The 11474-nt window shown below is 44.1% G+C and overlaps 1 protein-coding gene across 50 annotated transcripts in view; it reads left to right on the top strand.

The window, feature by feature from the left end:
- TTN (titin) overlaps nt 1-11259 on the top strand; it is a 272404-nt gene extending 261145 nt beyond the window's left edge. For 49 of the 50 annotated variants that reach the window (XM_070070523.2, XM_070070524.2, XM_070070536.2 and 46 more), the window contains 8 exons: nt 95-400; nt 728-1321; nt 1431-7051; nt 7150-7306; nt 8023-8714; nt 8810-8963; nt 9499-9801; nt 9942-11259. In XM_070070523.2, the coding sequence (XP_069926624.2) occupies nt 95-400; nt 728-1321; nt 1431-7051; nt 7150-7306; nt 8023-8714; nt 8810-8963; nt 9499-9801; nt 9942-10240 (8126 nt within the window). In that variant the 3' untranslated portion in view covers nt 10241-11259. The remainder of the gene's footprint in view (nt 1-94; nt 401-727; nt 1322-1430; nt 7052-7149; nt 7307-8022; nt 8715-8809; nt 8964-9498; nt 9802-9941) is intronic. The other variant, XM_070070550.2, reaches the window with a different exon arrangement.
- Nucleotides 11260-11474: the final 215 nt, after the last annotated feature.

The raw sequence follows: 11474 nt of genomic DNA on the forward strand, positions 1-11474 counted from the left end.
TTGTTTTCATTGTTTTTTTTTTTTTTAAGGAAAAAAAGCAAAGTCTTGGGAAACACGCTATGAAAACCAATGCAATTGTATTTTCCCCCAACAGATAAACCAGACAAGCCTACAGGACCAATTGTGATTGAAGCTCTATTGAAGAACTCTGTAGTCATCAGCTGGAAGCCACCTGCAGACGATGGTGGCTCCTGGATCACCAATTATGTGGTGGAGAAATGTGAGGCCAAGGAAGGGGCTGAATGGCAATTGGTGTCTTCAGCCATCTCAGTGACAACCTGTAGAATTGTGAACCTCACAGAAAATGCTGGCTATTACTTCCGGGTTTCAGCTCAGAACACCTTTGGCATCAGTGAGCCTCTAGAGGTCTCCTCAGTTGTGATCATCAAGAGTCCATTTGGTGAGTCCGACCCGATTGCTGTCTTGCATGCAGAGATGGCATTTTACTGGGTGAAAAAATAATTTTGAAAAGAAAGAGCGAAGATTCAGATCAAGCACCAGTGCCTTTTTTCTCACTTCCATTGAATATTTACAAATATACATGGGGAAATATATACCCTATCCCCTTTTTGAAAAGGAAATCAGGTTTTTTGATAATTTTCTTACCAGAAAGTAGTAGAATAACTATTGTAATAGGACTTTGGACTCATTCTACTTTTAGAAATAAGCTTTTAATAAACTTGCCTGCTTCACCTGCTAACTCAAATCATTTTCTTTTTTTAAATAGAAAAGCCAGGTGCTCCTGGAAAACCAACTATTACTGCACTCACAAAAGATTCCTGTGTTGTGGCTTGGAAGCCACCTGCCAGCGATGGAGGTGCAAAGATTAGAAATTACTACCTTGAAAAGCGCGAGAAGAAGCAGAACAAATGGATTGCCGTGACAACGGAAGAAATCCGAGAAACTGTCTTCTCAGTGCAAAACCTTATTGAAGGTCTTGAATACGAGTTCCGTGTGAAATGTGAAAACCTAGGTGGGGAAAGTGAATGGAGTGAAGTGTCCGAACCTGTCATTCCTAAATCTGACGTCCCTATTCAGGCACCACACTTTAAAGAAGAACTGAGAAATCTAAATGTCAGGTACCAGAGCAATGCTACTTTGGTCTGCAAGGTGACAGGTCATCCAAAACCTGTTGTGAAATGGTACAGACAAGGCAAAGAAATCATCGCAGATGGCTTGAAGTACAGGATTCAAGAATTTAAAGGTGGCTACCACCAGCTCATCATCGCCAGTGTCACAGATGACGATGCCACGGTTTACCAAGTCAGAGCTACCAACCAAGGGGGATCTGTGTCTGGCACTGCCTCCTTGGAAGTAGAAGGTAAAAACACATCATAAGCATCAGTTTGGTTTTAAATGACTTATTAATTTGGAGAGGAAAGTGTTACATGTTACTAAATTGTATTCCCTCCTCTTTTATTCCGATGCAGTTCCAGCTAAGATACATTTGCCTAAAAACCTGGAAGGCATGGGAGCCGTTCATGCCCTCCGTGGTGAGGTGGTCAGCATCAAGATCCCTTTCAGTGGGAAACCAGATCCTGTGATCACCTGGCAGAAAGGACAAGATCTCATTGACAATAACGGCCAGTACCAAGTTATTGTCACAAGGTCCTTTACGTCACTCGTTTTCCCCAATGGAGTGGAGAGAAAAGATGCTGGTTTCTATGTGGTCTGTGCTAAAAACAGATTTGGAATTGACCAAAAGACAGTTGAACTGGATGTGGCAGATGTTCCTGACCCACCCAGAGGAGTCAAAGTGAGTGATGTCTCACGAGATTCTGTCAACTTAACATGGACTGCGCCAGCTACCGATGGTGGCAGCAAAATCACCAACTACATTATTGAAAAATGTGCAACAACAGCAGAAAGATGGCTCCGTGTAGGGCAGGCCCGAGAAACACGTTATACCGTCATCAACTTATTTGGAAAGACAAGTTACCAGTTCCGGGTAATAGCTGAAAATAAGTTTGGCCTGAGCAAGCCTTCCGAGCCCTCAGAACCAACCGTAACCAAAGAAGATAAAACCAGAGCCATGAACTACGATGAAGAGGTGGATGAGACCAGGGAAGTTTCCATGACTAAAGCATCTCACTCCAAAACCAAGGAACTCTATGAGAAATATATGATTGCCGAAGATCTTGGGCGAGGTGAATTTGGAATTGTCCACCGTTGTGTTGAAACTTCCTCAAAGAAGACATTCATGGCCAAATTTGTTAAAGTCAAAGGGACTGATCAGGTTTTGGTAAAGAAGGAAATTTCCATTCTAAACATTGCTAGGCACAGAAACATTTTATACCTCCATGAATCATTTGAAAGCATGGAAGAACTAGTTATGATCTTTGAGTTCATATCAGGACTTGACATATTTGAACGCATCAACACAAGTGCTTTTGAGCTAAATGAAAGAGAAATCGTAAGTTATGTTCGCCAAGTCTGTGAAGCACTTGAGTTCTTACATAGTCACAGTATTGGACACTTTGACATTAGGCCAGAAAACATCATTTACCAAACGAGGAGGAGCTCTGTCATTAAAATAATAGAATTTGGTCAAGCTCGTCAGCTGAAACCAGGGGACAACTTTAGGCTTCAGTTCACTGCCCCTGAATACTATGCACCTGAAGTGCACCAGCATGATGTGGTGAGCTCAGCCACAGATATGTGGTCCCTTGGAACACTGGTATATGTGCTCTTGAGTGGTATCAACCCATTCCTGGCTGAAACTAACCAACAGATAATTGAGAATATCATGAATGCTGAATATACTTTTGATGAAGAAGCATTCAAAGAAATTAGCCTTGAAGCCATGGATTTTGTTGACCGGCTGTTGGTGAAAGAGAGGAAATCTCGCATGACCGCATCTGAGGCACTCCAGCACCCGTGGCTGAAGCAGAAGATAGACAGAGTCAGTACTAAAGTGATTAGAACATTAAAACACCGGCGCTACTACCACACTCTGATCAAGAAAGACCTGAACATGGTTGTGTCAGCAGCCCGGATCTCCTGTGGTGGTGCAATTCGATCTCAGAGGGGAGTGAGTGTTGCTAAAGTGAAAGTGGCATCCATTGAAATTGGCCCAGTTTCTGGGCAGATAATGCATGCGGTTGGTGAAGAAGGAGGCTATGTCAAATATGTATGCAAGATTGAAAATTATGATCAGTCTACTCAAGTGACCTGGTACTTTGGTGTCAGACAGCTGGAGAACAGTGAGAAATACGAAATCACCTATGAAGATGGAGTGGCCACCATCTATGTCAAAGACATCACCAAATTCGATGACGGCACCTACAGATGCAAAGTAGTCAATGACTATGGTGAAGACAGTTCTTACGCAGAGCTGTTTGTTAAAGGTGTGAGGGAAGTTTATGACTACTACTGCCGTAGAACCATGAAGAAAATTAAGCGCAGGACCGATACGATGAGACTGCTGGAAAGGCCACCAGAGTTCACCCTGCCTCTCTATAATAAGACAGCTTACGTGGGAGAAAACGTCCGGTTTGGAGTAACGATAACTGTGCACCCAGAGCCTCGTGTAACGTGGTATAAATCAGGTCAGAAAATCAAACCAGGTGATGACGACAAGAAGTACACATTTGAGTCCGACAAAGGTCTTTACCAATTAACAATCAACAGCGTGACCGTCGAAGATGATGCCGAATACACTGTTGTGGCAAGGAACAAATATGGTGAGGACAGCTGTAAGGCAAAGCTGACGGTAACCCCACACCCGCCTCCAACAGACACCACTTTAAGACCCATGTTCAAGCGACTCCTGGCCAATGCAGAATGTCAAGAAGGCCAAAGTGTCTGCTTTGAGATCAGAGTGTCTGGCATCCCCCCACCAACATTAAAATGGGAGAAAGATGGCCAGCCACTGTCCCTCGGGCCCAACATTGAAATTATCCATGAAGGCTTGGATTATTATGCTCTGCACATCAGGGATACTTTGCCCGAAGACACTGGTTATTACAGAGTCACAGCCACAAACACAGCTGGCTCCACCAGCTGCCAGGCTCATCTGCAAGTGGAACGCCTGAGGTACGTCAAGCAGGAGTTCAAGAGCAAGGAGGAACGTGAGCGGCACGTACAAAGGCAAATCGACAAGACGCTGAGAATGGCCGAGATTCTTTCTGGAACCGAATCGGTACCACTGACCCAGGTAGCCCAAGAGGCTCTGAGAGAAGCGGCCATCCTGTACAAACCAGCTGTGAGCACCAAGACCGTGAAGGGAGAATACCGACTTGAGACGGAAGAGAAGAAGGAAGAGCGAAAACTCCGTATGCCTTACGAAATCCCAGAGCCACGCAAGTACAAACAGACCACCATCGAGGAAGACCAACACATCAAGCAGTTCGTGCCTATGTCTGACATGAAATGGTATAAAAAGATCCGTGACCAGTATGAAATGCCTGGGAAACTTGACAGGGTTGTGCAGAAGAGGCCCAAGCGCATCCGCCTTTCGAGATGGGAACAGTTCTATGTGATGCCTCTTCCACGCATTACAGACCAATACAGACCCAAATGGCGCATTCCCAAACTGTCCCAAGACGATCTGGAGATAGTGAGACCAGCCCGCCGGCGTACACCTTCTCCCGATTACCACTTTTACTACAGACCCAGAAGACGCTCTCTGGGTGACATCTCCGATGAAGAACTCCTCCTTCCCATTGATGACTACTTGGCCATGAAGAGAACAGAGGAAGAGAGGCTGCGCCTTGAAGAAGAGCTGGAATTGGGTTTTTCAGCTTCACCCCCAAGCCGAAGTCCTCCACGTTTTGAGCTGTCGAGCCTACGTTACTCTTCACCACAAGCTCACGTCAGGATGGAGGAAACAAGGAAAGATTTCAGATATTCAACCTATCACATCCCAACAAAGACCGAGACCAGTACAAAGTATGCAGAGCTGCGGGAAAGGCACGCCCGCGCCTCCTACAGGCAGCCGAAACAGCGGCAGAGGATCATGGCCGAGAAGGAGGACGAGGAGCTGCTTCGGCCAGTGACCACGACCCAGCGCCTCTCGGAATACAAAAGTGAGCTTGACCATCTGTCAAAGGAAGAAAAGTCAAGAAAGAAATCAAGACGACAAAGGCAAGTGACCGAGATCACGGAAATTGAGGAAGAATACGAGATAGCAAAGCACGCGCATAGAGAATCGTCCTCCTCTGTGTCCAGGCTGCTGAGACGGCGGCGCTCCTTGTCACCAACTTACATTGAGTTGATGAGGCCCGTCTCGGAGCTGATCCGGTCCCATCCACGACCAGCCGAGGAATACGAAGACGACGAGGACGTAGAACGGAGGTCCCCGACTCCAGAGAGAACTCGCCCACGTTCCCCGAGCCCTGTGTCCAGTGAGAGGTCGCTTTCAAGATTTGAGAGGTCTGCGAGATTTGACATCTTTTCCAGGTACGAGTCCATGAAAGCGGCCTTAAAGACGCAAAAGACGTCCGAGAGGAAGTATGAAGTCTTGAGCCAGCAGCCTTTCACGCTGGACCACGCCCCTCGAATCACATTGAGAATGCGCTCTCACAGGGTGCCGTGTGGCCAGAACACACGTTTCATCTTAAACGTTCAGTCTAAACCAACTGCCGAGGTTAAGTGGTACCACAACGGCGTGGAACTCCAGGAGAGCAGTAAGATTCATTACACCAACACGAGCGGGGTGCTGACCCTGGAAATCCTGGACTGTCATATTGATGACAGCGGAACGTACAGAGCCGTGTGCACCAACTACAAGGGCGAAGCTTCCGACTACGCAACCTTGGACGTCACTGGGGGTGACTATACCACCTATGCCTCCCGGCGCAGAGACGAGGAAGTCCCTAGATCCGTTTTCCCTGAGCTGACAAGAACGGAAGCATATGCAGTCTCGTCGTTTAAGAAAACGTCGGAGATGGAAGCGGCTTCTTCCGTGAGGGAGATGAAATCCCTGATGACAGAAACGAGGGAAAGTCTCTCATCCTACGAACACTATGCAGCTGCCGAAATGAAAAGCGCCGTCTCAGAGGAAAAATCCCTGGAAGAAAAATCCACAACCAGAAAGATCAAGACGACTTTGGAAGCGAGAATTCTCACAAAGCCACGGTCCCTGACGGTCTATGAAGGCGAATCGGCAAGGTTTTCTTGTGACACAGATGGCGAGCCGGTGCCAACTGTGACCTGGCTGCGTGGAGGGGAAGTGATGAGCACTTCCGCCCGCCGCCAAGTGACCACCTCCAAGTACAAATCAACCTTCGAGATCTCTTCAGTCCAAGCTTCTGATGAGGGCGACTACAGCGTGGTGGTAGAAAACAGTGAAGGGAAGCAAGAGGCACACTTCACTCTGACAGTCCAAAAGGCCAAGGTAACTGAGAAGGCTGTGACGTCACCCCCAAGAGTCAAGTCCCCAGAGCCTCGGGTGAAGTCCCCGGAAGCAGTTAAGTCTCCGAAACGAGTAAAATCTCCAGAACCGGTAACTTCTCCTCCAAAAGCTGTGTCACCCACAGAGACAAAACCCACACCGACAGAGAAAGTTCAGCAGTTACCAGTCTCTGCCCCGCCAAAGATAACTCGGTCCCTTAAAGCAGAGGCTTGCAAGGACATTGCAAAGCTGACCTGTGCAGTTGAGGGCAGTATACTGTGTGCTAAAGAGGTCAGCTGGTATAAAGATGGCAAGAAACTGAAGGAAAATGGACACTTCCAGTTTCATTATTCAGCAGATGGTACCTATGAGCTCAAAATTCTGAATCTCACCGAGTCGGATTGCGGAGACTATGTTTGTGAAATTTCTAGTGAAGGTGGAACTTCCAAAACGAGCTTCCAGTTTAAGGGGCAAGCCTTTAAGAGTATCCATGAACAGGTGTCCAGTATATCAGAAAGCAAGAAATCCACTCAGAAAACTGCCGAGTCAATCGAAACCAAGAAAGTCGAAACAAAAGCTCCTGAAGCAATTTCTTCAAAACCAGTCATTATTAGTGGGCTGCAGGATACAACCGTTTCTTCCGATAATGTTGCTAAATTTTCAGTAAGAGCTACTGGAGAACCCCAGCCTACTGTCACCTGGACAAAAGATGGGAAGGTAACAATGTCCTTAATTCTATCTTCTAAACTAAACTCTCCCCCCTCATTCCCATCTCCCCAAGAAAGCTTAAAAACTCACTCACTTGCATTCTGCAGGCTATCACACAAGGAGGTAAATACAAACTGTCTGAAGACAAAGGAGGATTCTTCTTAGAAGTTCATAAGACTAATACTTCTGACAGTGGACTTTATACTTGTACAGTAACGAACTCGGCTGGATCTGTGACCTCCAGCTGCAAATTAACAATAAAAGGTAGGTTGGCTTTTATTCTGACCAACATTCTTCAGAAAATAATATGAAGGAAACATTTCTAAACATTCCCTGTCACATATACACATAATATACTAAAATCAAACTGTTCTAATACTACCATACCATTTGTCCACAAATGTAGAAACACATATTTGAAGTCCATATGTGCTTTCTTATTAATATTGACATTTATGAAGGGCCTAACTATATGTAGTGTTATACAAGATTTCATAGAGCCAGTCCCTGCTTCCAGTAATATTTAAGGTTAAAGTCAGGTAGATAAAAATGGTATTGCTTCCCTAAACCTTCACTCTAACTAATTTTCCAAAGCAGTACCAAGCTAATGAAAGAGCCATATTCATTTTCCCAATGAAAATAAGTTGGCTCCATCTTAATATGCTAAAAAAATTATTGTGGGAGTTATTCAAAATCTCCTATGTCTACACATCTCCTAAATCCTTGGATTTTTTAAAAACTTTTTTCCTTAAGTCATAAGAATCATCCTCAACTTTATTTAGTTTAAAGAATCATTTCACTGATCTCAAAATTTCAGGCATGACAATTTTCCAGGATTGGATCTGAGCAATTATTAGGCATCACCTACACTGCACACAGAAGTCAACACTCTTTCTTTGTCTCCATATCATTCACATGCAGATTCTACAAAAGTAAGGGGAGGGGGGTTTCTTTCCAATTAAATCTGGTTTTCTTTTCAGCTGCAAAAGACACTGAGGCACAGAAAGTATCTGTACAAAAGACCTCTGAAGTTACCTCTCAGAAGGCAGCAGCTGTCCACGAGGAAATTTCCCAGAAGTCCATAACTTCTGAAGAAATCAAGAAGTCAGAGATGAAATCTCAAGAAAAGCTCGCCCTCAAGGAGGAAGCTTCAAAGGTTCTCATTTCCGAAGATGTCAAGAAATCAGCAGCAATGTCCTTGGAGAAATCAGTTGTCCATGAGGAAGTCACTAAAACATCACAGGCGTCCCAAGAAATCAGAACTCATGCTGAGATTAAGGCATTTTCTACTCAGATGAGCATAACTGATGGGCAAAAAGTGACTTTAAAAGCCAACATTGCCGGCGCCACCGATGTGAAGTGGGTCCTGAACGGGAGGGAGCTCACAAACTCGGAGGAGTACCGATATGGCGTCTCAGGCAGCGATCAGACCCTAACCATCAAGCAAGCCAGTCACAGAGATGCAGGAATCCTCACCTGCATCGGCAAGACCAGCGAAGGGGTCGTCAAGTGTCAGTTTGACCTGAGCCTGAGCAAGGAACTTTCGGATGCCCCAGCCTTCATCTCACAGCCCAGATCCCAGAACGTTAACGAAGGACAGAATGTCCTCTTCTCCTGTGAGATCAGTGGCGAGCCATCTCCTGAGATTGAGTGGTTTAAAAACAACCTGCCAGTAAGTGTAATCCTGTATACACTATTTAAGAAAATTTTGAATACCACATCTGCTGCTGAAGAATATAAATCCTTGTCTTTTCTCCTTCATTTTAGATTTCCATTTCTTCACATATCAATGTGAGCCGCTCTAGAAACATATACACTCTTGAAATCCGAAATGCATCAGTAAGCGACAGTGGAAAGTACACGATTAAGGCCAAAAATTTCCATGGCCAATGTTCAGCCACTGCTTCCTTAACAGTCCTTCGTAAGTATACCTTCGCCACTGTCTGTACTTGCTTGTGGCCTTTGCGTGTTTTGTTTTTCTCTACCTTTTCTTCCCCATTGTGTCTGTGAGCATAGCAAACTCTCAGAAGCCTTGTTAAGTCCACATGTAAGAGGGACATCCTGTGGGAATTTATCTTTATGGTCAAAAGGTTCTTTACAGCTAGACAGAAGCTTGGACAAGTTACATTTCAAAGAAAAGCTACCAACTTCCCTGAAGCGTCTATTTTCAGAATGTGTAACGTATCGATGATCATCTCTGACTAATCATTTTTCTCTTACTGATTCCTAGCACCTGCATGTAATATAATAATAGAAACATAAGGTTCATTTCTTGGAGACACTGAGCTAGTTCTTGACAAATGTATGTATAGATGTATTTGCTTATGCTTCAATGGCAAATTGTTTGGGTTACGTTTCTGTGCGTGTCTAGGTTTCGATTGCTGTAAGTCAATGTCAGATGTCACCAATTAACCTGATGTCATTGATGTTCACTGTGTATCTGCTATGCTCCACAGCTCTAGTGGAAGAACCTTCCAGAGAGGTAGTATTGAGGACAAGTGGCGACACGAGCTTGCAAGGAAGCTTCTCGTCTCAGTCAGTCCAAATGTCTGCCTCCAAGCAGGAGGCCTCCTTCAGCAGTTTCAGCAGCAGCAGTGCTAGCAGCATGACTGAAATGAAATTTGCAAGCATGTCTGCCCAAAGCATGTCCTCCATGCAAGAGTCCTTTGTAGAAATGAGTTCCAGCAGTTTTATGGGAAAATCTAGTATGACACAACTGGAAAGCTCAACTAGTAGAATGCTTAAAGCAGGCATCAGAGGTGAGCAATACAATTACTGGTAGAGGTAGCCAAGCTCAGTAGCCTGGTGTAGTCTTTAGTGCATAACAATTCAGTAGAAAGAGAATCATAATTGTTTTCAGTGATCCTAAAACGTTTTTTTTTGTTATTGTTCCATGAAGGAATTCCACCTAAAATTGAAGCTCTTCCCTCTGATATCAGCATTGACGAAGGCAAAGTTCTGACCGTCGCCTGTGCTTTTACGGGGGAGCCTACCCCAGAGATAACATGGTCATGTGGTGGAAGAAAAATCCAGAATCAAGAGCAACAAGGGAGATTCCACATTGAAAACACAGATGACCTAACCACGCTGATCATCATGGACGTGCAGAAACAAGACGGTGGACTCTACACCCTGAGCTTGGGGAATGAGTTTGGATCTGACTCTGCCACTGTGAATATCAACATTCGATCCATTTAAGAGGGCCTGTGCTCTTAACATATACTCTATACTCGATCTTAACTTTTCACAAATAATTCACATGGACTAATCTTTCTCATCTGTATATATTTTTTAAAGTAGTTTTGTATCAACCTAAATGAGTCAAAGTTCAAAAATGTGCATTTCAATCTTTTCATAATTGACCTAAGAATATTATACATTTCCTACTGACATGTACATACTGTACATAGCCGAATTGACGGTTATAAAGTTTTGTACCATTACTTTTATGACATTTTACAGTGTAACTTATGAAACAAACTGTTGGTAGGAGAAAGTTTCTTATGGAACGAATACCCTGCTCAACACTTACCAATTTTTGTGCCTCAACATACTGTTGATGTCTAAGTATGCCTCAATGGGTTGAGAAAGTCCCCATTGATGATGTCCTATCCACCTAAAAGATGATGAAGCTGTGCACGTCACCTGATGTGTGCACTGATACCTATTGAATCAGAAATGTAAGGCATTGGTGATGTTTACATTTACCCTCCTGTAAGCAACACTTGAACGTCTTACATTGTCTCTGATGATCTCAAGTTCAAAATTACGACTTAAATATTACCAGAGCAAAGTGTAACGGCCAACACTTTGTTCGCTCACTTTACACTGTCTCTGACTGAAAGAGTACCTGGATAGCTTGGAAAAGTAACATCTCCTGGCCATCCCCTCATTTAACCAAGCTATTCAAGTAGTCCCAAGCCAGAGCAGTGTCAACTCTTGGAGGTCCCGGGTGCAGCCAATGCCTTTGTGTGGTAGCTCTAAATTTAAATTACATCTGAAAAACCGGGCAACTAAGCAATGAGCCACAGCGAGAGATAAAGTACAACAACATCATAAAGCTGTCGTTAAATTAAAAACAACAATATTACCAACTGCCCAAAATTTCAATTTTATGTAGTTCTTTCATGCAGGTATAAATTCAATTGTTAGTTGTAATTGATGGACCTCCTTGAGATAGTAACAACAAAATAAAGCAAGCTATCTGCACCTCAAAATGTGTGCTTGTTTTCTGTGAAATTCTGGAGTCGGCAAGCATAAGCTTTCACACATCACACAAATGAGCCTAAACAAGGTAAAGTGACTCAGGTTCAGAGTAGTCCATTCTGTTAAGCTTTTTAGGGAAATATTTATTTTCTAACTTTTGATATAATTTTTATTTATTTGGAAAGAAGGGACAGAAAGGAAGCAAGTGCAATCCATCCACTGGTTT

Source organism: Oryctolagus cuniculus, chromosome 3 (genome assembly GCF_051225735.1).
Source record: "Oryctolagus cuniculus isolate XC-2025 breed Fujian yellow rabbit chromosome 3, ASM5122573v1, whole genome shotgun sequence".
Lineage (NCBI taxonomy): Eukaryota > Metazoa > Chordata > Mammalia > Lagomorpha > Leporidae > Oryctolagus > Oryctolagus cuniculus.